Source organism: Branchiostoma floridae, chromosome 14, assembly GCF_000003815.2.
Source record: "Branchiostoma floridae strain S238N-H82 chromosome 14, Bfl_VNyyK, whole genome shotgun sequence".
Taxonomy (NCBI): domain Eukaryota; kingdom Metazoa; phylum Chordata; class Leptocardii; order Amphioxiformes; family Branchiostomatidae; genus Branchiostoma; species Branchiostoma floridae.
Genome location: NC_049992.1, coordinates 9463602 through 9491504, shown reverse-complemented (window position 1 = coordinate 9491504; position 27903 = coordinate 9463602). Strand labels below are relative to the sequence as shown.

Genomic DNA, 27903 nt, shown 5'->3' with positions numbered 1-27903 from the left:
GTGAAGATATCGCTGGACAGCTTGAAAATGATTTTTCTCCAAAATCAATGTTTTCACTGCTTTTGAAGATGGCGTCGATAACTTATGTTCAGATTGTCAGTGTCTTCTTCAACTTTGTGAACGTGAAATCAAGGCGGGGGGGGGGGGCATTCAATTCATTGAATTGACCAGCTAGACGGATAACTGTCCGGCTCTGCATCATGTGCGGCATCTTTCTGTAGTCTCTGGTTTGACGTACAAAATGCGTAATCTCCAAGAAGATTCTAAGATAGCATAAGATAGTATCAAAAGCTGGCAGAGGAGTAAAGATGGCCTAGGAGTGTGTATGCGACCGGTGCCCGTCTGACTCCCTTTGGCCGGCAATAGTCCTTGGCCAGCTTTGATTCTATCTCATGGCGCCGTATGATCTGCTTGGAGATTACAAAATGCGGTGAAACTGCTCACTTTTACACACCGTAGTCTAGGGGTGGGAACCGGTACAGATAATTTAGGTCCAGGTCCGATTCAGGCCCAGAGGATTAGGACAAGGTCCGGACCTGAACCTGAACCTATAATCATCTGGGAAAAGCTGCGAATGGTCGATAAACAATGGTCCATTTCGCTACGAAGAAACCCGTTTAATGTAGTATTTGACCCCCATTGGCGTTTTAAAATCCTACAACTTTAGTACAAGGCAAAATGCCTTTGAATGATAAAACTCGGTAGAAATGATTATATATATATATACATATGACTCTACTCTACTCTGCTCTTGTTATTTTCTTCGACCGGTAAGCCCCCAAAACGTATGAATGCCTGATCATATAATCTGTTCATTTTCCAATAGGCCCAATATCCGGTCCACCAAATTTTTTCAGGTCCGTTTTTTTCTGGACCGGTCCAATAAGAAAAAAAAACGGTTTTGTACCCACCCCTTAAGTCTGACACTTAACATAGATACTGACGATTTTTAATGCCCATCTGCTAGCGCTCAAATAATGTAGTCATGTCATGCTGTATACATTTAGGAGGCTTCAAGGTTGTAGCCCCCATAGCAGGCCCTGCAAGTCGGGCTTTTGGGGCAGGGGGCCTATATAACGCGTTTCCTTTATGACATACTAGTATCAGTTGCCATGTCCCCCAAAAGATTTGTTGGAGCAAGGAGCTTTTATATCAGATATATCTGATATAAAAGCTCCTTGGTTGGAGTATGAATAAACTTGCTGGGCCGGCTTATAGAAAATATATCATACATGAAGAAGGTCACGGACCGATGAAGAAGAAACGGGCCAATAGAAAGTCCAGCAATACTTGGAGAATATGCTGAGGATAGCCGCAGTGCTCCAGGTTTTTTAGCTCCCGCTTATAGCTCCCGCTAACCAAATATAAGCTATAAGCTATAAGCGGGAGCTAAAAAAAAAACAACAGGAGCACTGCGGCTATGCTGAGGATAACTCCCGAGCCCAGGCAGACGTGTCAGCTGAATAAAAAATTTGGCCAAATAAGTTACTATGGGTTTTCAGTCTTTGCTGTCTATCCGCGACCAATCAGTTCACTCCAGGCTAATTAACTCCTACTAGATTTTTAGTTCTTATTAAGTTACTTGGCAAAATGTTTATCAATTCCACTTTTACTATTCGGCCAGGCGGGAGACTAGACAAATATGTGCGCTTCGGTTTTGCAGCGTGGCTGTTTGTAGCAATTTCTACAAAAAGAAGCAAACAGAGAAATTCAGCATCCACTATTTAAGGAGCATGAAAAGACCGCTTCCAACAAAAACAGACTTGGAAAAGAACCCATCTCCCTGTATCTGCTCGCAGTTTTCCGTCCCGTTGACAAGTTGATAAATGACCAGGGATTTCCTCGCAAATTGATTTCTAAATTTCGCGCGAAAATCAGCGGAGCAAAACCACGTGGTCTGTCCGGACCTCATTGGCAATTCATGGTTCCTCACGCCCGGGTCTGTCATTTGTTGTGAGTACGTGTGCCGCCGTTTTTCTTCTGTGTCTCCCGCTAGAAAACATGCCTCCCAAGAAGAGAAAGGCAGGGGAGGAGGAACCGCAGGCTTCGAAGAAGGGAAAGTCGGACGAGAACGGGGAGGAAGCGCCGGGAGAGGGCGCAGCGGCCGAGGCAGACAATGGGCACGGGGCCGCCGCCGAGACCTCCCAGCCTGCCGCCGCCGATAAACCGCCACTCGTGCGTGCTTAATTTTCCTATCCTTATCTCTTCTCTAAACCATCGTGACAGCTATATTTCTTGACTTAGATGTGTTTACTACTCAATTTTCCTGTGTATAAACTGTTTTTGAGCCGTGCAAAGCGGGCGGATGTTGCATGGTGTATCAGTAGGTGGCTAGGTGGGGAGGGGGGCGATACTGTATACCTTTGATGTGGACACAAAAGGCTCGCACCAAATCATTGATCCGAGCGATTTGGAAAATCTTTTCTGCATGCAGAGCGGTCGGACATAACAGGCCAGAGGGTTCTGACTATCCAAGTAGACCATATATTGTCAGGAACTTCAGTGGGAATAGATTTAGGTGAAAGCTAGCGCAGACTTCGGTGCCGTAGCCAAAACAAAGGACGCCGTGCACACTTGTGCCTTATGGAAATAATAACAAGAGCAGAAAAACATCAAACTCAGATTTCGGAAGTTTCTGCGTCCTTGTTGCTTATTTATGATCAGTTTTAATACGTACATTTTGACGCACAGCAACATTATAGAGTCTTAGATATCAGTTGTTTTTGCTGTTAACGTTACGTTTATATCACTCTAGCATTATTTTTTTATTTCATAAAATTTTTTGATGGTTTTCTTTTACGGAAAAACAGTTCAGGAGGGACAATAAAGATTCATTTTCATTTTTTCCTCTTCTTTTTGCTTTCCCCCAAAGAGAGGTAAAAAGACAATAATCTTATTGTAAAGGTTTTATGACCATTTTATAATTTGGTTTTTCAAAATTGTTATTTCATTGCATCATAATTCATATTTATTTTGTAAGTTCCATATTCTGACAACTTTCAAATGTCTACTTAAAGCCCTTGAATTATGTTTATTGCAAACAGCCATACATGAACGATGAACATTCACTTTTCCTTCCAGTCTCTTCTGAATATCACAATTATTCCAAACCACACAGCAATATTATAAGTTGTAAAACATTTTTTAAAAATTCATATTGTTCACCCTGCTGGCATCAGAAGTACCCAAACTTTATGCATAAGAATTGGAGCCATTCAAATATTGACTATCTGTAAGTTTAATGCTTCTTTATGTGTGTAGTTTAGGTAGTCCTCTTTAAAGTTGAAGTGTTTGCTCTAGTCCAAGCAATAGACATACTCTTTCACATAATAGCTATTTTAGTGTCCGCACACATTTGAAAGGATATAACAGTTCAGAGACAAGCTATATCCTCGCCATTCTGGAGATATGTTAGCAATAAAATGGCCCAAACTGCGCCATAAAGCCTTATTTTGTGGCTGTCAACTTGACTATAACATCTCCTCCTCCTTGAAAAATTTTAAATCACTGTAAAGTGTAAAATGCTTTAGATGTTTCGGGATATTTTTGGAAGATAATATTTTCCTCCTAAATTCAAGAAGAAGTTTGTCAACTTGAAGCCTCAAATTGAAAAAGAAAATGTATTATCAGTGTAAAACTTTAAATATTCTGCAAATTTGCTTGTCTGTGTAAGATTACTGAAATTTTGTTCAGCTATCATTCAATCATCATGTAAAGCGATGGCGTCAAGTTTGCTGCTGTTTTTCCTTGTAACAGGTTGTCCATTCAGGTGTTTGTTTATGCTAATAGAGGTGCCACAGGTGGCGTGAGGATTAAATGCAACAATGGGGTGGATTTACCTGCATGGTTCACACGGGGCGTCAGTTTCTTAACTCTGGCACAAAGAACTACATGTGTTTTCGTCTCGTATGTTTCTGTTGTAAGCAAACAGATAAAGTGTCCAGAGTAAACAACGATTGATTCAGGCAGTTATCAAGATTAATTTTTACTCATGGATGAATATTATAAAAACACCAAGAAAAATGTTGGCAGGATGTAATCCCTTTGCTACTTTCATTGAAAGCATCTGTGAAATTATCATTACAAAATAAAACATTTGAAGCAGGCTTTCTTTTGCTAATTGTGTTACAATTTAGATATGGAAATTGTTGTACACTTATGATGTAAATCAATGCTAAGTAAATACTTTTCCCATGCCTAGGTTGTCAGAGTGGGCCCTCATTTCTGCCTATGTATATTACATGTATACCAGTAGTTCTGTTCATAACTAATTTGATGAGAACTCAAAGTGCAATGTATAGCACTCATGTCTTTTTCCTATCACTTGTAACATTGAAGTGCCTTTTTTCTAAGCCAAGTTGACTAAGCATAAATTACAAAAGTCTTATCATATGTATACTTATGTATATTTTTTTGCAAATGGGTTGCAATGGCAAGAAAGGCTTTAGAGTACTCAATAGACATAATTACACACACTGTAAATGTTCAAATGTTTGCAGTGATTTAATGGTCACAGTGACCTACAACAAAAGTATGAATTTGTATTACAAAAGTCTTTCTTTTCCTTTAGGCTAATGGCAAAAATTTAAAATTAAGTGCCTCAAAAATAACTGAATTTAGAGTATATACCCTTAGTCCTTGCAAACAAGTAGCAGCTGTATACTTGTCATTGTCAATTGTGCACAGAAACTTGCATGTATTTTCTTGCATATACATACTGTTGTTACGTCAAGTTGTTTCATTATTTACGTAGCAATACCTGTATTGACTCAGGTGCATAAGTCAGCCAAGTTTTTGCCATGACCTGTCGAGTCGGATGCTGACCCTTACATTAGGCTGTTTATATATCTTGACAGGTCTGTGAATTCACACATAATTGATGAGATGGTTGCGATAAAGGGTTATGATTCTCAGGGCTGCCCTACAAAGATGACAGTCATATTTTGCAGATAAAACTTGTTGGGTTAAGCTAGTTTTGGCTGGTTAAAAAGCATAAGTGGAAAGTGCCAAGTTTTACAACCCTCAGTATACGTGTATAGGATATGCTTTTGTTTTGGTAGGATAGGAAAAAAGGTATGATCTTGCCCCCTTCCCCCATTTTTGAGTCAGCTCTCTACTTGCCTAGGGGCACTAGATTTGAGATGCAAATTTTGCCTTGTCCATTGTCCTTTGCATCCAGACAACAGGTGCCCAATGATAGGCCCATTGTTTGCCTTTCAAATTGAATTCAGTAGGGGGCATCGACTGAATTCTAATCATGTACTTTGCTTGGTCGGCTCAGATCAATCCAAAGTAACGATCATGCATAAAAGCGAAGCCGCTTCCTCTGTGAAATTATTGGGGATCAAAATGGATAGATATGCAAGATGCCAAGCATAATGTGCTTGTTTTAAATGTTGCAAGCTATAAAGGATAGTAATTTTTTTTTTTTTTTTTTAGTCTGCTATAACCTGGGTACCATCCGATTATTACTGGGTATTGATTGGATGGCACCCAGGCTAAGTCTCCTGTTGCACTTGCATATAAAAGTCCTAGAAATCTCCTTTCAAGTTTTCCTTATCAATTTTTTTCCATTTATTCACAATCAATTACAAACTCATTGCTTATACTTCTATACCCTTACTTATTCACCACGACACATGCAATGTTTTTTTTCTAACCCTTTGCTAATAAAAATCTTGGAAAAGAAATGTTTTCTGTCGATAGTACTTGATTCTGATATTACAAGCCTTTTTTTCCATCCATGCTCCATGTAACAGCTGTTGTTTATGTATGATGATTAGATTGTACCTTTACATAACAGCTTTCCATGTTGACCTCTTGGCTCTTGTTTTTGCCGACTTGTGCAGAAGCTTGAAGGGTCAAAGGTCGCTGGTGAGCTGCTGATCTGTGGAGGAACCAACTGGGATCTGATTGGTCGAAATCAGTTACCAAAGAATGCAAGTAAGTCGCACTTTTATCATCATTGATTAGGCCAATAAAAGATACTGTTTTCACCTACCTCATGGACCCAAAAATCTGCAGCCTTCTTTGGTTCATGAAGAGATATGAAAGTTTTGGTCTGAGTGATGAACCGAAATAAAATTCCAGAAAGAAAGTTGCAGTTGATGTAAAAATGTGTACTTTACGTACTACTTGTTACTTGGTGAGGTCTCCTCATCATTTTGAGTGGCCTGCGTTAGGGAGTCTATGCCGTGTACATTGAACTCTATTAATAGATTTGCACTTGTACGATGCCAGGGTTCTCCCCAGAATCTTTTAGTATAGTGGAGGGGCTGGCAAAAATAACCGGCACCAACGCGCTGCGCTTTCATGAAAATGGGTTCATTTTGCAATGACGGAGGGTGTCAAATACTACAAGTAAAATATATTGTTCAATTTGTTGTGATTCCTTTGTTGTGAAGTGGCAAAACGACTATTGTTTTGATCATCGCTCAGTCACAAGTTTTTACAGACAATGCTGACTGGAAAAGTGATGCCACTTGGCACAAAAATCTGTGAATTGTCATTAATTTTAGCAAAACTAACAAAGAAAATAGGGAAGAAACACACTAAATTTGAAAAGTAGTATTGTGGAGCTGGGCTAGGAGTATAGTGGAGGGCCTCCGTTATTCCATCCCCTGAATGCATATCTGTATACTTACAATATAATGTTGAAAGTACCATTTTCCGATGCTACATTTTTTAGGACAGTACATGGAAAAGTAACATTTTTTTCTTAGGACCTAGACTTTTAAGAACCCAGCCTATACTGGCCACCTGTTTATTTTGACCATTTCCTCCTAGTCCATTGAGTGCTCTCAATAGACATATTCAACTATATTCTAAACAGGGTGCTTCCAGTTGGAAAGTGACTTGACTTGAGTTTTGTCAGAGAATGAAATAAGCATTGCAAAATGTGTTAAGAAAACTCAGGAGAAATTCCAAGACAGCCACTCAAGTTTCCCGTCTGGAAAAGTCAATACTACACATGGATTGGTGATTTAGGTTTGGAGAAGATGTCAAAGCCAGTCTTTGGACAGAGTTAAGCGTCGGCTGTCAGTTATATCGATGTCAGCTTGACAGATCGGCTGTGTGTATGCAGAAACATGCATGCATCAGACAACTGTAATTTCCATCTGTTTACTTTGACCATTTCTTCCAAGTCCATAGAGTTGATTCTATAGACATGTTTAACAATTTTGAACAGGGTGCTTCTAGCCAGTTATATCAATGTCTACTAGATAGATTGGTAGTGTGTATGCATGGACATGCATGGATCAGACAACTGTTATTTCCCTCTGTACTGTAAATGCCAAAATGTTCACAATTATTTTATTTTTGCTATTTTTGTGATATCCCATCTACCAGAAATTCATGGCACAGTAAATACTTTATCCAATGATTTGATATTATAACACAGAAGTGTTTAAGTTAAACTACAACTTTTCTTTTCTACCGTGAAATGAAGTCTCTGCAAAAATAAGAGAATTTACAGTAACTATGTTGTTCAGGTAGCCTTCTGAAAAATGTGTGATCTGTCAGGGTTGTTCCATGGTTGATATTCAGGAAGGGTAGTCATAAAAAATTTTACTCATCCTTTTTTGCCATACCATCTCCAAATGTACAGGGTATGATTCATGAGATACTTCTTATTCCAGTATTACCTTGAAAGTATATGTAAATATCATAAGTCATTATTAAAAAAAACGTGTTGAACCATTAGAACAGAACTTCAAGGAAATTCACTGTCATGATTGTTGATTTATCTATTTGTTTGTTCACATGTTTATTTATTTATTGATATTTGTTGACATGTTTGTGTTTGTTTTTTCCAGCGGGCAGTGCAAACAGAGGGCAGAACCTGTGGGGACCCCACCGTTATGGCAGCATGTCGGGTGTCAGGGTCCGCTCTGTCATCTCAGGCCCCACATCCGTACACAGTATTCTCATCACTGAGGACGGCAAGGCCATGAGCTGGGGTAGGTCTCCCAATGATTGGACAGGCAAAATTGTCCAAACAAGGCTGTCAGAGATGGCAGAGTTTATCATGTCGATCTGTTCTGCTCTGAATGTAGGTAGAAAACACAGACAGACATGCCAAAGGTACCCATGGGGTGAAGTATATAGCTATTGCAGTGTGCAAAATCCTTTTTTGAGCCAGGTTGCACAGTGTAGGCTATTAATACGTACGTAGTAGGGTAGGTCTCCCAATGATTCACCTCAACAAGTCCCATCCTCGTCTGGAGGGTCGGGGACCATGGTTGCCTCTAGCACGAGCCTCCTCCAGCCTTCCCTTCTGTGTTAAGTCAGCTAGTGATCTGCCTGCACATTCCCTGATGGACAGGCAAAAAAGTCAAAACAAGGCAATCATGGATGACTTTATCATGACATACTTTATCGTGTCTATCTTTTCTGCCCTAAAAGTAGATAAAAACACAGACACACATGCCAAAAGTACCCTTTACTTCCTTGGGGTGAAATATAGCTAGTGAGCTTTTCTGTATCCTATGATCTTGTATCCATTATTATCACAATGGGCAAGAAAAGAGGACTGTCACATGAAGTATTAATGATCAGTCCCTAAAAAGCGACCCCAATGGTTGAAAGACATGGCAGAAGTCAAGGTTACCACATATGGAAATGATACATTGTCACAGCCTTTGGTTATCCATGCATCTGGTCCATATAACACTGCAGGACTGAGTGCTAACTTTGCATTCTTATCCAAACACTGGCTTGACAGGGTTCGAAATACACATACTTAACTTGCAATTTGCATGTAATTTTTGAGATTTGCACATAAAAATATTCTGAACTTGCAATCTTGCATGTTGAAAAGACCTGGCCTATAGTAAAAATACTGAGGCCACAGTGCCTTTGTTTATCTGACGGGGATCGTTATCGGTCGTCAGTAGGTGTTAAAAATAATCAAATTTGGCTTTCTGCAAACTTCCATGCTGATTGTGTGGATATCTTTCCAAAATTTTAAGTTCTGTATATAGTATATCTATTCATGCACTGATTTCTGTCTGCCAAAAGTAACAGGCAAAATTCTGAGTCTTGAGCAGCAAAATTCCGCCAAAGGATGGAATGATGGATGCTGGATAGAACATTGCAGTATAGACTAGTTGTATTTTGCATGTAAATTTTTCAAATTGCACGTAAAAATTTTGCCAACTTGCAATTTTGCATGTAGCAGAAAAAAAGTCTTTCGATCCCTGCTTGATCATAACCAATCATTTTAAGAATGGTACGTATTGCTTTTTCTTAGCACTGATTACTTAAGAAGAAAGAGCATGGGAGTTGAACACAGCTACGAATGTACCAGCCTCCTGCTGTAGTGATTGCACAACTGTGCGGCCCAAGGGCTATAAAATGCACGGTTGGTGCCGCCCTAAGCACCTGAAGGTGTGGGATAAGCTTAAAAGACACTTTCTGCAACTTAACAGAAATGTGTTATACTAAGGACGCTGTAGCATACACAAAAAACAGTGTAATGTTTGGCCACTTATGTTGTGAGCAAAAAAAGACAGGTTGATGACTCTGAGGTATTTTGTTTAGTAACTGGAAATTTTTAATCTTGCATAACACAGCCCCACTGAGTGACTAGATATGTAACTTGATCATGTTGCAGGATGAGATAAAATGTCAGGCATCTTAAGTGGCAGTATTATGTAAGGCCACAGGGTTAGGCATTTTTTGGATGACATTAGCACTGTCAAAGTGAAAGTGAAAGTGAAAGTGTCATGGATTTTTGGCCTAATCTTGAAAAGAAGGGGGAGATCTTCCTGGCAATGGTCAACATAAACAAGGAAATACTGGAAAATTCTATATGTTCTCCGTAAATAACTTCATCAGGTTTGCAATTAGTCTTATAGTACGGTACTTTGGCACAACCTGGGAGTACTTACGTCCAAAGTTTCGATCGAATGGTTCAGGGTAGAATGACTGGAAACTACTTCTTGCTACGTCACCTACATCGGCTATAAGTAGCAGCAAGATGTAGTTTCCAGTCATTCTACCCTGATGATGGTGTCTGATAGACATCAAAACGTTGGACGTAAGTTACTCCTTGGTTGTGCCAAAGAACCTTACTATCTATATGTTCTATTTCAAAATATCCCAGATGTCCCTAGACAAGTGCAGTGAACATCTAGCTGTGTTCTTCAATTTGAAAACTGCTCAGTGAAGGTGCCCGTACTGTGCTTGGTGTTGGTAAATTCCACTCTTTTGTTCTGGGAAAACACAAATTTTTGAAGATATCAATCCTAGGTTGGTACTTGAAGGCATGTCAAAAGTCAAAGTTCCTTCCTGCGCCTGATGGCGCATAGGGCGGCGCCCATCTCCGTTTCAGTAGCAACTTTGTGCAATCACTACAGCAGGGGACTAGTCCACTGGTAGTGGTGTGTGTTCAACTTCCATACTCTTTCCCAAATGCTGAGTGCTAAGCAGAGAAAGCAGCATGTACCATTTTTAAAGTCTTTGGTATGACTCGGCTGGGGATCGAACTCACGACCTACCGAATGCAAGCGAACTACCCACTCGGCCATTGCACCGGTTAAAGGCATGAGTCTGAAAGTATATCATTCCTGCCTTTTCATTCTTGCAGGACGGAACGACAAAGGGCAGCTGGGTCACGGGGACACGAAGAGGGTAGACGTGCCCACCGTCATCGAGAGCCTGGCGGGGTTTAACATCGTGGAAGCAGCGTGCGGAAGGAACCATACACTATGTCTGACAGGTGTGTTTTTTTTTTCTTCATCTCTTGGAAAAGTTTTATTAGATTGTGAATTAAGTCACAAACGGGTGAAGCAAATACTTTTTATTTTCAATTGGTCCTGCATTGTTGACATTTACATGTATTTCTTTAATACAGTAATTGCTAAGTAGTTATAGTTCATACACATGTATAGCTGGTAATCAATGTAGGGCCAATTCACGAAAAATGAAAAAGAATTTTCTTCCTTTAAGCTCTTTCTACCAAACCTTATGCTTGCCTTATGTGAATGCATATCAGATTTTTAATGTAAGTTTGTTGTGTTTTTAGATGATGGGAAAGTGTTTGCCTTTGGTGAAAACAAGATGGGTCAGCTGGGTTTGGGGAACGAGAACGCTGCCGTCCCCAGTCCAACTCAGGTGAGCTTCTACCAGTCAGAATATTGATAACTTTACATCATTATGATGTTTGAGGTGGCAAGGTTGCCTTGTGGTTAGCGTGTGGAGGGACTTGCCACATGTTACATGTACGTTAAGCCAGAGGTCCTGCATTTGAGAGCCACCCCTCAAGCATGTTAAATGTTCCACTACACTTGCAAAACAATGTAGGGGTTCATACTGGTGTGTGTAGATCAAACTTTACAGTACGGCCTTACGCAAATTGTACTCCCTGTGAGGTAAATATTTGCGGTAGTTTTATGTGTGCAGTTTTTGTGAAAGTTTTATTAAAAGTTTTAAACCCCAGAACTGTGTTTTATTGTGTTACAGATCGTGTACACGGGACCACCAGTGGTGAAGGTAGCCTGTGGTGCAGAGTTCAGTATGGTGATAGACTGTCGAGGGGCCTTGTACTCGTTCGGATGTCCAGAGTACGGACAGCTGGGTATAACACGCAATATATTTTGATTTTAAAAAAATTGAAGTATGTCAGAAAAACCTAGTAATAACAAACCTTACTTGAGTTTGCATCTGAAATTCTAAAGCTAATGACTTTGTCTAAATTACTCAAGTAATGCAACAAACTCTAAAAAGGCTGTATACTATAGTGTACAGTAGTACCTTTATGTCCATACACAGATATCTTTGTACACCTGTGCACAGCTCCAATTTTGGATGCATAAAAGACTTAGTGCATATGCACCCAGCTGTATTTCCATATTGATCATAATGATCAAAATTTTCAGCAACAGAACAAGTATGGATTTTAGATTTGAAATATCTATGCAATTCTAGTTACTTCTATTAATAAAGGAGATGTTTGGCTTTTGAGATGACCTTGCTAAGGTGATTCAATAGGACAAAATGTTGGATCAAAATCTACCATATATTGGAGTTAAGAAAAAAATTCCTAAATTGTTACGAAGCCAATTAAGTTTGTGAGGGAAGGCAACTTCTAAAGGTTGCTCTGGACCTGTTTTGCTCTGCCCCTCACTCTGTGATGAATTCAAATAGACAAGTTTTCAGTCCATACACCTCACCTGACTTGTGTGGCCGTTGTTTTCACAGGAAACAACACAGACGGTCAGTACTTCGTAACATCGAACAAGATGGCGTACGACTGCGAGCTGGTCCCGCGCAGAATCAGCGTCTTCATCGAGAAGACGAAGGACGGCTTCATCAACCCCATCACTAACGTGCAGCTGGTCGACATCAAATGTGGCACCAATCACACTGTAGGTCAAACTCTACAATAATATTATACTAAATGTAGTTTATAAAGTATATTAGAAGCTAATGTTATGTACTGAATGACCTTTATTTCGTGCAATTAGCCTTTGGGCGTGATCTTGCAAATAAACTCTCTCTTTAACATACCTTATTTCCTGGAGAAACTAGAAAATATTGTATAAAACCTAATACATGGACCAGTGCAGGTTAGGTGCAGGTAGACATCAGAAATACCCGCACAGCTCCAATTTTAGCTGCACTAACCTGCATATGAAGGTGGTATTTCAAGCCCTGTGTTTCCTAAAAGCATTGATTTACTTCTACTGTTATCCAGGTTGCATTGGACAAACAGAAGAGAGTGTTCACGTGGGGTTTCGGCGGGTACGGCCGACTCGGTCACAGCGAGCAGAAGGACGAGCACGTGCCCAGGCTGGTGAAGATGTTCGACTATCCGGGGCGCGGCGCCAGGACCATCTACGCCGGCGCATTCTACTCCATGGGTATCATGGACAATGGCGGTTAGTCCCCTTACCTTTGTGGTAAAGTGCTCAAGCCAGGTGCCTGCCACTTGCTCCTCTTATGATGGCTTTATTATTAGGTCTCTTGCATTACTCTTCAAGTTCAACTTGCTTTACCTTTTTGTCGGTACGATTTTAATGATTGCCATTCAGCACAGGATGTAGTTCTGAGTATCATTCTTCATGTTCATATGGACATTGTTTAATCTTTCTCATCATTTTGGTTTTTGAATGAAAACTCATCTGTGTTGGTAGAATCCATAGTTACAAAGTTGAACCTTGCTCCGACCCAAAGGAAGCATTCACTGTGAATTTTTGGTTGTCCTGGCTGACCTTCATTAGATGTCTGATTTACATGGAGAGTGCTTCCGTTGTGTTAGAACAAAGCTCAACTTTGTAACCATAATTTTGGTTGCTTATCCAGGGCTCGAAATACCGCAGGTTGCATATGCAGGTTAGTGCAGGTAAAATTGAAGCCGTGCAGGTATTTCTGGTGTCTACCTGCACGTAACCTGCACTGGTCCATGTACTGGGTCTTAATCATAAATGTCCTATGATGTAGGTAATATGCTATGTGGATTGTTATTAGGAACAAAGCAATGGTTCCCAAACAATTTTAGTATGATCCATACTTCCTAAGATCACAGTGGTGCAGATAAAATTTGTCTGGTGCTGGTAATTTTCAATGTTACCTGCACTAGTGCAGGTATGCAGAAAAAAGTATTTTGAGCCCTGTTATCTTATTCTCACATGAGTTCAATAACTGAAATGTGTTTGTGTTGTACAGGTCAGCTGTACCTGTGGGGGCAGACAAAGACCACCGGAGAGGCCAACATGTACCCCAAGCCTGTCCAGGACCTGAGCGGCTGGGACGTCAGGAGCGTGGGCTGCAGCAACCGCAGTATCGTGGTGGCCGCGGACGACAGCACCATCAGCTGGGGACCCAGCCCCACCTACGGGGAGCTGGTAAGGCTGTTTGTTAGGCCTAGGAAAAATGTTCTGTTTCCTCCTAAAATAATTTCATCAGGTTGGGAGATAGCAGGTGAGAAAAACTGGTTATGTAAAAGAAAACTTCTATGTCCTATGTTCTGTTTCCTGTTTCAGTCCTGTATAAAATAGGGTCAATAGGTAGGGATTATATTTTATTTTTCCTTGTAATTTATTTTAGGCTGGCCCAAACTCTTGTCTAGTGATACATATTACAATAGAGTTGAACAAAGTAAGCTGAAATACATGAGGACACATCTTTCAATGTCAAACTTTAATTTGGGGCATGATTGATACATTTCTCCTTCTGTAGACAAGCAGTGTTTTTACCTCAGTAGGAAGAAGGCTGAATAAAAACGGGTGCCATGTGACTCCCACTGCCCACCCAAAAAATCAGCCAGGGGAGTCAGTTCACGCTAAGGTTCATGATTCTCCTCAAGCTAGTGGAAGGCCAACTCCTCTGGTAGCAAAGTTATTCTCCTTTTAATCACCAGCATGGTCAGTCTGGTAGAGACTGGTTTGTTACTTAGATATGCTATGACAAATGTTTTCAACAGTCATCCTTGTTCAGTACTTCCATCTCTGTCATACATCTTAAGTGTTGTACCATCCCTGCAGTACTGTTTATGTCTGGTAGGTGGCACTCATGCACAGTTCTGTGTTCCATAGGGCTATGGTGAGAACAAGGCCAAGTCATCAACCATTCCTAAAGAGGTGAAGACATTGGACGGCATCTACATCCACAAAGTCTCATGCGGGTACGGGCACACAATCTTCATCGCCCGCAACGACAGCGAAGAGGACAAGGCAAAGATCAAGGCATTGCCAGAGTACAATCCAAAATGATCACTTGCTTGTACTGTACATGGCGCTATGGTTCGGGCCATTTGCCCAATTAACAACTGATGCAAGTCTGTGTGACGTATCAGTTATCGAGTCATTTTGCACACCATTTTCGGTGTGCGTTGGACTTGCATTACGTTCTTGTTGGATTCAGTTCACGTTCCTTTGGAAGTTATATTGCTGGGATGAAGGATTTTATATTTTCCAGCCCAGTTTCTAGCTGAAGGTAATGCAAGGAATTAGAAGAAAATAATGGCAGTTAAAAACATAGTAGCTCAACAATGACTTGTAGCTGGAGTGTGCAATCAGGGCAGAATCAATTCAAGTTTGCGGTTGTTGATCTTTAACCATGGAAACTGGTTGCTGGTTGCCACGGACATTTCCATGGTTACAACAGTCACAAAAAAACAACGATATAAGGATTTGGTAAAAGGTGGCTTGGGTAGAAAAAAGGGTATACAGGTATATCAGCAAGTTATGGGGATACACATTAAGCATAATCAGCTACATCGCCCATGATTTGGCTTGGACAATCTTTTTTTTAGATGGGAGAGCATTGTTGATGTTTATGGGTTTTGGCTCATGATACTTTGTGGCCAATTATCTTAAAAATATTGTTTGAGTCAGTATTTTGAGTGTGCAGATGATCCAAAATTGTCGGAAATATGGAAACTTGTATTCGTCCGAGGCTTCTGTGGTAATTAACGGTATTGCTATTCAATATTATTTGTCCTTTTCTAGATTTTTCCTCTTTCCAGTAGCTTAATTCTGATTACTTTTCCTGTGATTACAAGCTGCACTTATTAAGTAAGTTTCTACATGTACCATATACATGTGGCATTTAGCTTGAGTGATCACAAAATAGTAATATCATACAAATGACAGATGAAAGACCAGATGAAGCCCCAAGCCAGGATTTGCAACCTCTCACCATCATTTTTGTTTCGTTTTGTTGGTTATTCTTTATTGTTCTTATGTCAGTTCTGCACAGTCACTACTTAAGTACATTGTACAAAGATTTCTCCTTAGTTTATCTTTCACAAGTAGTTAGTGATAAGCACATCACCCTATAGCATTTGACGTTAACGCACACAATACTTACAAACAAGGTCTACGAAATGAGTCATACTCTTAGGGCTTTTTAAGATTCATGGTTTGTCTGTCTCTAACTATACAAGGTATGATTTCTAAAACCATAAGCTACAGGGCTTCCTGGGAATATTTTCTTCATTTTGAAGTAAGTTTTTTCTGATAAATGAGTGGTGATCAGATTTGGATATGGTAGCTGTATGGGAAGGTTTTCTCATGTACAGAAAAAGTGGAATAATCGTCTTGATATTTTTTGGCAATACCTGCAGGGCGGAGCCAGTAGGTTCCACTCTTGTACATGTTGATAAGGGTAGAAATTTTGTGAACTTGGAGTCACACTGATTTTGGGGGTAGATGCAATTAAAATGGAGCTTTTGTTGCTTTCATAGTTCGTGTTGTGCTGATATTGAACCAGTCCAACATGTTGCAGTGTGTCTGTACATCTACTGTGTAGAATGTGTCTAGTTATGGTAGTTATTTTCCTAACAGGGTCATAGTAGTTTTTGTGGTGCAAGAAACTGTCAAAAAGGTGGTCTTTTGATGATCATCTAACTGGTTGGAATTGTCCTTGATGCTATTTTTGAAGCATAAAAAGAGTCTGTCTATGGCAGAGGTTGTTATCTTCTAGCAAGATACTTGACCCTTTGTAAATGCTCCTTATAGAGCAATGGAGTTGGTGATCAAGTCTTTGGATAAGCCACTTTTTCCAGTGCATTTGTCTGATCAGACATCCATACATACAAAATGTCAAGTTTGCCATTTGTTATTACCACTACCAGACAACAGCATTAGACAAATGTTGACAGTATTGTTGCCATGACAGTCTTAGTATTGTCCTAGTCGTTCATTATACTCCATAACTCAGGAACCCATCCATCCGACCACCCAGTCTATTTTCTTGGTTCCTGAGAATTTTCCTTTAGTTAAAGAAACATTTCTTGACTTTCACGATAACAGCTGCATGTGGTTTAAAATGGCAGCTGTTGTTGCTGAATGTTGTACACAGTATTTAGAGGTGCTGACAAAAAGAAAAAAGGTGCTGCTAATTTTGCAGTTCCAACGTTGTGGATGAAATTCAAATTTGTGCATGAACAAAGTTGTTGATTTATCTACAGAAATTGGTAAGGATATTTTGCAACTTAGTAGGGACAATTTACAGCAAATCACTTGCAAAAATTTAAAATCTGTTTAAATTCAATAATTAAAAAGTAAAAATGTTTTGCCAAATGTCATTATTGCAAACAAGACAAGTTTGCTTTCTTATCTAAGTTCAGATGATGCCATATGTAAAATCTAGTTTGTGTGAAAGAAAACAAAAGAATTGTGGCAGGAAACCTTTGAAATAGATTGGTGTGGTCACAGCCTACAAACATTTTGTACTGGGACATGAAGATCATTGTTGTGCACTCTTATCATTACAGGGCTCAAATTGTCATGTTATACAATGTATATATATGACACATGGTCCAAAGTCACCGAGCACAAGACAATCCTAATATTAGGCTAGCCCCTGAGGCGTCGCCAAAAACACTCTTTACTACACTGTAACAGCTGAATGCAAAATTAATGTTATCAATTGAAGGAAAAATTGCTCTAAAAGTTTGCCAGCTCAAGCGTGCTCCCTTCTAAGATGGAGTCACTTCCTTTGTTGTACATTGTAACTGTGCTGTGGAAAAATCAGTGTTCATAGAATTGGGGAAGTTGGATGTCTGAAAGTTTGGGGACCAGGCAAAGTGTTGGATGATGAAAACAGATTTTGCACAACTGATAAGACATGATGTTTGACAGAGTTACAGCTTCGAACAACAAAATAGTGCTTTTTGTTGATCACTCCAAGTTTTGATGGCTCCAGGTCCCTGAAACTTTTCACATATGAAAGCATTATGTCTTCATGATCATTCTCTTATGGAAATCAAACCCTGTTCTTCCAAATCCCTTGTTCTGTGAGGCACTTAAATGAAGAAGAAGGGAATGATAAGTGCTGGGCATCACAACTGCAAATGGGACATTTTGTGCAGTACTTTTTCCCATATCATTTTAATGACATGAAAAGTGAACTGCTGGCTCGTAGGACCAATATTTTACCACATGTGCTTTACTGCAACTCATAACGAATACTAGTAGTAAATGAAATAGTTGTGGCGAGGTTAATACATTGTTCACCATATATAGATGCAGATGTTTGAGCTGATGAAATGTGAAGGTAGCCATAATACATTTTTCTTACAGTAATTCGTTGAGTAAAAATCTGTATGATATTATGAGATGTAACAACGTATCACTTTTATGCTGATGCAAAAGTTCTCTGAATTTTCATTAGTTTTGTGTCAGCATTTGAAGGTGATGTTTCATCTTTCAATTGGTCTACTGTTGCAAATAACAATTATTATCGTGGTAAACATGGATGATTGGTGTATGGTGATTTATACTGATGTGGTTAACTCTCAACTGTTGCTTCTATGTAATATGTATGTGAACAGATAACAATACATGCATCTATCAGTGTAAACTACAGTACAAGGGGGACATCTTTTAGCAGCGCATCCCTTAGACTTTGCATTTAAAAACTGCAGAGAAACTGTGGATTTGTGTAATGACTCGAAATGTTGAAAACTGTACATTTGTTAAAACCAGACTGAGTTTATGACTACCTTGTATGTTCATTATTCTGCAAAGATGAGGGTAAAACCATGACTTAAAGCAAATAGTGTTGAGGATAAACTGTCATTGTAATGAAAACATATTGTACAAAGGCTTCAGCTAGTTAGATACATTGTGTAAGGTCCCACCATCCACTGATTGGTCACTCGCGGTCACATGACTCTCCATCAACCACAGAAGGTCTCAGCACATATCCCATAAAGCATTCTTTTCCATTTACTGAAGTTTGGGGATTTGACCATCATGGTGATAAATTCTCTGAATCATGAGTTCCTTTTTCTTTTTTAGACAGTTTGTGTTTTTGCTTTGTGTTTTGATTATGCTACATTTTATTTTCATATCACTTAACTACAAAGCAGATGACTTCTTCAAATTTGTATTTGGTGGGAGAGAGATAGATCAAGGGGGTCCTTTTGAACTTGAAATAAATCCTCCTTAAATCAACTGACTTAACTAAAGCTTAAAGTGTAACCAGTGAGCTTATTACAACTTTTTCACTTCAATATTAGATTGTGCACCACTTGTATTATAATGGTTGTTCTTCCACTATACTGTTAGTACTTGTATGTAAATGTCCATTTTGTAATTAATGTGGACCTTTTCTGAGTAACTGTAGATGTATTTTGTGCAATATATGCCACAAATAAAAACCAGTGAGAACATGGTGAATATTGTCAAGCCTCATTATTTCGTACCATTTGAATTATAATACTGTTACATGTGTTGCAAGACAGTGTTAGTCGTATAACTTAAGAGAAGGTATACTACTGTTAACTTATGATAAGAAAGACATTTTAGAATGTAGCAATCTAGACATTTTTTGTTCTCTATGACAGGTCAGCATCTCAATTTATGTTGAAGGCTTCATACATGTCATTACATATACTTCATCAAAACTTGATGTTGCCTTTAAAAAGTGTTGAAATTCTTAATTATAAAAAGCCTGAGAATTTTGACTGGTGATTGCAGGATACAAGTAGACCATTCTGAGTAAATTAGATTTGATAAGAACAATAACTGAAGTGTGTATTATTTGGGCTCACTCCCTCAGAACGTTGCCAAAGAAAACATTGCTCTCACAAAACCATCCTCCCCCACATCTTGTGAAGTCATCACTCAGGGCAGGGTAAACTGAAAGTTAGAGGTCAAAGTTCATGAGACCTATAATGGTCAAATGATACTTGTAATGTTTTTGCCCAGCAATCACCAGTCAGTATTGCAATTCAACTAATCACTAGTCAGTATTGCAATTCAACCATTGCAAAGCTTTAAGCACTCGCATGTTGACAAATTGCATTACTGTGGTGAAACTAAATTGAAATCCATTATTCTTTTAATGCAAGGAAGCAACTTACAGTAAATAACATCAAGGAGGTTCTATCTAAAACCAATTACACCTTGTGATTAGAGTATCCGAGCAATGCATCAAAAACTCATCAATTTCAGGCAATTAACTACTAACGATGACTAAGGACCAAATAGGAAATGGATACCTTGCAAGTTCATCATCATCAGTCATCAACTTGCAAGATGGAGCAGGTAATACAAGATCAGCATAATATCATTTATATGAAATAAGATATATGATTTAAGTACATGTCTGTACGAAAGCTAATTTGAAAATAATAATTTACATCATCTCAGTCATATTATCAAGCACAATACTAAGCGATTCTTATACTCTAAAATCTTAAAAACAATTTTGTACATTATTTACTGGAATGTCTTGTTTGCGATTTGTAATTATTGACTATTTCACTTCTTTAGATTAAATCAAATAGTTTTTCCTTCCTTAGGATGTATCAGGCAATGAACAATAAAAAGTGTCCTGTTCAACAGATGTGATACATATGGCTGATGTGTCAAATAAACTCTGCTATGAGACCATGTCTGTCAGGAAAACTCTTGCATGACACCAATCAAGCTTTACTGTGCGTAATGTGATTCGGCAGGGGCACAGCTTGTACCCTGTGTGAGCCCTGATCACAGCTTGGCCTGGATTCTCACCCCGTAGTGCTGCAGAGCATCTTTCAGGGCGCGGAGGACCAACTCCACGTTGTCCCTGGTACAGTTGTGTCCCATCAGGCCGATACGCCACGCCTGAAAAGCATGGAATGTTGTTGAGTCTACACTACATTGGTAACATCCACTATCATAATTCCACCGGGTTTCATTATACCACCACCTAAAAAACGTTAGTAAAGAGGTCTTTCCCATGATTGTCATGAACATCGAATGTTAAATATCTTAAATGTGATATTTAGGTGTTGAAGAAGGCCTCTATAACAAAGTTTTTTGAGGTGGCAGTATAATGGCACCTGGTGGAAGTATGATAGTGAATGTTAAATCTGTACATATTTAAATACAGATATTGTGCTTTGTGAAGCCACTGGTTTTACAAATGGGAGGCTAAATTGAGTCATGTTTTTAGATCACTGTCTCATTGTAGAGGCAGTTTGAGAAACAGAAATACAAAGTTAGGAAAAAACTGGTTTGACTTCCCATCATCTGCTTGGAGATTTGAAGATTACAAACTGCATAAAAAAAAGTTACAAGTGCTTACTTTTAAATGCTGATACATGTAGTTATTCCACCATTAGTAGAATTTAGCTAAATACATGTGCCAATTGTGCAAGGAAAAACCAAATGATTTTTCATGACTATGAATCTGGCATTTTCCTTGCACAAGTACAGTAACTCACCTTCCCAGCTGAGGCCCCGAGTCCGCCTGAGATTTCAATGGAGTACCTACACCAAAAAAAAAAAAAAAAGAAGAGTGCAATAACTTATTTTCAACATTTAATGTTTTTCGACAATTTGCTCTCTAAACGTAAATCAATAATGTTGCACCTTACATGTAGTAAAATCAAGATTCAAGCCATGTGTAAGAAATCACATATTCATTGGGGACTTCAAAGCAAATCCACAATTGTGACTGGATGTTATTGACTAGTACATTTACATGAAATTCAGATCTATTCATAGCAAATCAACTATTTCCAAATTAATTATGAGCCATTGAGCTGTTTGAAGAGTACGGACTTGTTCATGATGTAAGAGGCCACGTCTTTCCAGTTCACCCCTTCTGGTACCCTTACCACTGTCACTGTGGGCAGTCTGGCAGCCTACAGTAGGGTTACAGAAAGGTATAAAAACTCGTGAGAGAATTCAAAACAATAGCCCATGCATGTTTCTCATTTACATAACTGTTATTGTTACAATGGATCACAATTTGATACTTTCTGTGTGAAAATTAAGAGTTATAAAAAAATTATAACATTTTGCAGTGTTTATACCTTGCATGCAAACATGAATAAACCTTGCCTTCAAAACTACATGTATATCTGATATATTGTAAAGGGGAAAACTATACAGAGTACAATGTGAAACAACTAACACAAAGAAATTTCAGAGACCAATTTAGTTAAAAAAAGTTAGGACTCTTGCCTGTCCTTACAAATGAAAATGAATTTCTCACTTTTTCAAGTACTTCAATGACAAACAAAAGCAAATTTATGATGATAATTCTACAAACTCCACACTATTACCTTGTCCTTCACCCACAGCTCCAGCCCCATGGCCTCCAACCCCTGGTGCAGCAACAGGGCGTTCTCCTGGTGACGGCTGATACAGTTCTCCAGTCCCTACAGTACATACATTGTTGTTAACACTTATCAAACTGTGTCATACACAAATTTATCAGAAATCTTTATACAGCATTTCAACCCTTGTCAAATTAGTGGCCAATGGTAAACTGAATTAGCTGTCTAACATTTGTGCCAAAGGGCCATAGAAATGGACTGCTATAGCTTCTTGAATATCAAATTTCAATAAAATTGAAATAGTAATACTAGATCAAATTTTAGAAAATCAAAATTAGAACTTCAACCTTTTAACATACTTACCTCTTCAGCAAGTTTTGCGAGTCCCTCTCTTAAAGCATAGACACTGCTGATAGGCCCAGTATGGTGGTACCTAGTATCATATAATGAAAGAGTTTTTAGTATATCACTATTTACACAAGCAGGCAAAAACCTTTAAAAATTCCATTAATTCAAGTTTTGACAAGTTTTGACAACCATGTTACAGAATTTGAAGATGACAAGAAATCAAAATGAAAATAGGCCAGAGCACTGAGTGCATTTTGATTCTACAAGGTGAAATTAGACATCAAGTCAAGGGGAAAGAGAGGACATACTTCCTGGGTTGTCCCTTCTGCAGACCGACCCCCCAGTAGTCAGACAACAGGTTCATGTCGAAGTAGAAGGAGGGAACCTTTTGCTTGCGGCGGGCCAGCTTGCCTCTGTGGCAGAAAAGATAGTCAAAGTCAGAACTGTGACATAACAGAAATCTTGTCTACAACAAACGTGTTCCGTAATTAGTCTGCTCCTGAAGGTCGCTACCTGCCAACAACATGTGTGGCGACCTTTGCGAGTGGACTAAAGAGAACAAGGCTCCAGGCTACATGAATCTTCTTCAATCCCTTTAAGGGAATTACAGTTATTCTTAATGCAAATATCATTGATAGCAAATTTTCTCAGAGTAAGTCTGTTGGTTCCTACCTGGCCCTTGCACTGAATGAGATGGGCGAGGCTCCGGGCGGGGCACCTAGCACCTTCTGTGCACCGCTGTACAGGATGTCAATCCCTGGGGACATGGACATATTACACTTTAATATTAAACCTCATAGAAAGTAGAGGGGATGTGTCATATCAAAATAGTGTAAGTTTTTCCTATGATAGAAAGAAAATGAGATGATTCTATATACTAGACATTCTCAGAACTTAACAAATATCAATGAGATTATGCAAAAAACAGCCTTGAACTTGCAATATTCTACACATTGATTACATATACATGTTTTTATAGTCTTACATACTCACTGACTCATAGCTTATAGTATACTGACAACCAAATCAATGGCAGTCAAGTCCATCCTCCACTATTCTTTCTCATCTGATTTTTCCCTACCAACAAGCTAAGCTCTTGTACAGCAGTATTTCTGATACCTTGTTCATCCATGTACAAAGGAGTCCCTCCCAGAGATGCCACGGAGTCAACCAACAACAGGCAATCATGTCTACAACAGGGAAAACAATAGACAAAATGAAATCCAAACAACAACGTATGATATAGAATGGCTTCATCACAATATTTTAAATAGGAAACACCAGGTCAATTTTTTACTGTCAAACAACAAAAGCTCTGGTCCAGAGAGGGACATGCCCTTGAGACTGTCCTGTGATGTTATACAACTGACTTGTGGCAGATGTCCCCGATCCCGTCCAGCGGCTGTAGCACGCCAGCAGAGGATTCACCATGGCAGATGAAGAACATGCAGGGTTTGTGGTACTCTATACCCTGGGAGGTGGGAAATGTCAAATTTTAAGATAACTGACATAAACTGAACTTCGACAAGTCTTTTTCACTGATGTACGATAAAAAAACTACAATGCATCCAATGCATATGTCGATAAAGAAATAGACATCTAAGTAGTAAGCAGTTACTCAAAAAGCAGTTACTCAAGCAACTGGATATGATTTTGGACAGTTTCCAAAATCATATCCAGTTGCTTGATCATGAGTAACTGCTTTTTTGACGTACAATGTATATGACTATGAGAATGACACCAATAAGGACAAAGGCACATTGATTTACCGGTAATTACCTTTTGAATATCTTCCAGTGTGAAGTTCTGACCAATGGGCTTGTTCATTGTTCTGACCTCAGCACCTGTCATGTACAAAAGACTGGCAATTAGCATATAAGATATAAGACATTTCTGGTCTGTACATGAAGTTACTAGTTTAGTGTGCTGGTTTTGGTTTTAGAATGGTTCATTCCATACACATCAGAAATACCTACACAGCTCCTAACTTTAGCCCCTGTTACACTTTCTGGACATTCCCAGCAAAGTTGTATGTGGGAATTTCCCATATGCAGTCTTGCTCTAGGCCAACCAAGGACAGTCACTGTGAAGTTAGTGCAGGGTTGGGAGTAGCGGCTTAAACTCCACATGCACCCTGCACCAGGCTTTTTCAAATAAATGATTCTCTTTCTCATGGTTTGGAGAAGGTCAAGAGGCCATGAATTGGTTGAGTACTATGTGTGACAAAGGCTAATCTGCATACACAGTTGGAATTTGTAGTACTGTAAATGCAGAAACTTTCGCGGTGGTTTGATGTTTGCGGTTTTCGCGGTGGCCACTTCACCGCAAATTTAAAACCACCGCGAACATTTTTCCATGGCATGAAGAGACTACAAGAGGCTACCGCGAAATTAAAACCACCGCGAAAAGTCCTTTTTCTCGCTACAGCGAAATTGAATTTCTGCGAAATTGAATGCAACTTATAAAATAAACATCTGCCGTTAATCTCTAAAATTAGAGGCTTGGCAGAATGGCAGTACAAAAGAAGAAAAAGAAACACGAACCATTCCTGCTGCACATGTCTGCACACCTCTCGCCCCACAGCCCGTGGACGGCCACCAACACCACGTCCCCAGGTTCCACCATGTTCACTACCGCTGCCTCCATCGCCGCGTGACCCGTCCCGCTCACCGCCAGGGTCAGCTGGTTCTTAGTCTGGAACGCATACTGGATCCCAGCCTTGACGTCATCCATGATCTGTAATCATGAAGGTGTTAGACTGTACATAATAATTGTGAAGAAGAGCGCTAAATTAGGGATGGGGACCGGTACAGAAAATCTGTTTATTTTTCTAATAGGTCCAATATCTGGTCCACAGTCTGTTTTTCTGGACCGGTCCAACAAGAAAAATAGTTTTGTACAGGTACATCGTACCGGTGCCCACTCCTAAGAACTCTAAATCCTTTAGCCTGATTAAATCTCGCTTATAGCAGCCCGCCCAACATCCGCCGGCCCCCTAGAGGGGCCAGTTACAGCCCTGGACAGTGGAGTTTGTGTTACACAGACTATAAATACTTCTTCTGTTTTGATCTGCAACATGAGAAATTCTACCTTCAAAAAATACTTATTAAAAACTTCTGATGACAAAATCACAAAAGCTGAGCAAAGGGAGAGCTACTAGAAGCTTGACTAATATTCAGGCTATGATGATGATAATTACTTAAATAAGTTAACAACTTTGCTTTTTCAAAGATATTCTTTGTGCTACTAGCACTCGTTAATTTCATCTGATGTTCATCATCTGTTCAGGGTTCTTCTAGTAAGCTAGTGCATTTTAGCGTAGTGGGCCACCGCTAAAATTTGTGACCCCTACGCTCAAATAAGGGCCACTACGCTAATTTTTAACTAGTGTAGTGGTGCTTTGCTGTCATTTGCTTGTTCAACAATGACTAATTAATGTCTGAACAATGAAAAATGATGATATGCCACTCAAAACTGACCCCAAAATCCTAACTTTTAACTTAACATCTTCAAATCTCACTGTGGAAGGACCAAGACCCCCCTTCCACACCAATCTCCTGATTAGTCGCTTTGCTACCATGCCATTCCCACTACGCTAAAATAAAATCCTGGCTAGAACCCTGCTGTTCTAAATAATTGTGGACGGGGTGTTGTTGTTGTTGTAGACTATTCACTTTGCTGTAGGGTGTAACATGCAGCTTACAAAAGATTTTTTTATGTGACCCTGTGCTAAACAAGTTGCCCAACTTCGTAAAGGTGACATCAATAAATCAATTGACAAAACCTTGAGGGTAGATAATTGGCCTTTAAATCATGTGCAATGTAGACAATAAAACTTACAATAACTTATAAAACTTAAAATTGGTCTCATCAACTGCTGTAAAGATTATGTCTGTGTCTCCTGGACCGGACTTAGTGGAAGAAACCGTTGACGTGGCTCAGTAAAAAGTGGGAGGGTCCAAAGGTCGGGGTCAAGCCCGGTCAAGTCCTGAACTTTCCTTGCATCTGAGTCTCTCCCCCACTCCGTGCGTACGTACCTGTAAAAACTCGGGATGCAGGTGTCCCAACAACGGCAAGGCACTCGCGGCAAGAACCCTCGGAGACGCATTGGAAGGGCCGGGGCCTAGAAGGGTCTTCTGTGGGACCCTCAGCGGCGTTAGCAGCTCCTTGGGAGGAGGGAAACTTTCCACCAAACTCTGCTTGTCGGCCATCTTGGGGACGGACTGACCTACTGAACTGGCGGGGGAGGACATGTGGTAAAGTCGTAGTGCAACAGAAGTTGTAGGGGTGAAAACTCTGCGCCAACGGGTAAGAAAAAGCATGGCTGGAATGTATGGATCATAAGCAAGTGGTTGCTTTCTGCAAATTATGTTGGGCTCTGTGTACACATGCGTAATTTTATGCGTCAGCAGCGACATCTAGCAGATTTGAGAAAAAGTACAGAAGTGCAGAAGTTTGAATAAAGGATGTTTTTATAGGTCTTATATGATGTATCAAGTGAAAGAATAACGTAAAAGCGATATACCTATTACGATTTGTCAAAATGTGATTAATTATTGGTTATTTTACGATCATTGAGGGCATATCTCCAGGGATTTAAATTGGATCATGTGATCTCTTGACGCGCCAAATTCAATTTAAGATGGCTGAGATGATCATGGTTGGTGACGTTAGTTACAGGTTTGCGGTAGCAAAACCTGTTCTGTTTTCGTTGGCTTTTATGGGCGCCGCCATTTTGTTTTACGGTGTATGACGGGAAGGGTGGCGCTGGCGCCATTTGGATATGACGGATTGGTGTGTTGTATGAAGTTATGAGATGACTAGGAAACGTGATCTTGTGGTCTCATCGGAAACGACAGGACGGCAAGAGCCACAAGCATGAAGGCTTAGTGTGTTGTATGAAGGAATTGGATGGTTAGGAAACGTGATCTTGTGGTCTTGTCGGAAACGGCAGGACGGCAAGAGACACAAGCATGAAGGGTTAGTGTGTTGTATGAAGGGATTGGATGAGATGGTTAGGAAATATGATCTTGTACTCTTGTCGGAAGCGGCAGGACGGCAAGAGACACAAGCATGAAGGGTTAGTGTGTTGTATGAAGGGATGGGATGGGATGGTTAGGAAATATGATCTTGTACTCTTGTCGGAAACGGCAGGACGGCAAGAGCCACAAGCATGAAGGGTTAGTGTGTTGTATGAAGGGATGGGATGGTTAGGAAACGTGATCTTGTGGTCTTGTCGGAAACGGCAGGACGGCAAGAGACACAAGCATGAAGGGTTAGTGTGTTGTATGAAGGGATTGGATGGGATGGTTAGGAAATATGATCTTGTACTCTTGTCGGAAACGGCAGGACGGCAAGAGCCACAAGCATGAAGGGTTAGTGTGTTGTATGAGGGGATTGGATGGGATGGTTAGGAAATATGATCTTGTACTCTTGTCGGAAGCGGCAGGACGGCAAGAGCCACAAGCATGAAGGGTTAGTTTGTTGTATGAGGGGATTGAATGGGATGGGTTAGAAAACATGATCTTGTACTCTTGTCGGAAACGGCA

General features: G+C 39.8%; 2 protein-coding genes across 2 annotated transcripts; one reads left to right on the top strand and one right to left on the bottom strand.

Moving 5' to 3' along the window:
• Positions 1–1895: 1895 nt before the first annotated feature.
• On the top strand, positions 1896–19129 carry LOC118431108 (protein RCC2-like). Its single transcript, XM_035842222.1, has 10 exons — positions 1896–2175; positions 5850–5943; positions 7818–7961; positions 10592–10723; positions 11030–11118; positions 11467–11581; positions 12205–12371; positions 12701–12884; positions 13672–13850; positions 14541–19129. The coding sequence occupies exons 1-10, from the start codon at positions 2002–2004 to the stop codon at positions 14715–14717; spliced, it is 1455 nt and encodes a 484-aa protein (XP_035698115.1). The 5' UTR covers positions 1896–2001; the 3' UTR covers positions 14718–19129.
• LOC118431110 (serine--pyruvate aminotransferase, mitochondrial-like) lies at positions 19130–26756 on the bottom strand. The gene is made up of 12 exons (XM_035842223.1): positions 26392–26756; positions 24898–25090; positions 24134–24198; positions 23725–23825; positions 23474–23544; positions 23027–23111; positions 22663–22767; positions 22370–22439; positions 22013–22108; positions 21507–21589; positions 21167–21212; positions 19130–20564 (listed from the first exon to the last, which is right to left on the bottom strand). The coding sequence occupies exons 1-12, from the start codon at positions 26674–26676 to the stop codon at positions 20448–20450; spliced, it is 1317 nt and encodes a 438-aa protein (XP_035698116.1). The 5' UTR covers positions 26677–26756; the 3' UTR covers positions 19130–20447.
• Positions 26757–27903: the final 1147 nt, after the last annotated feature.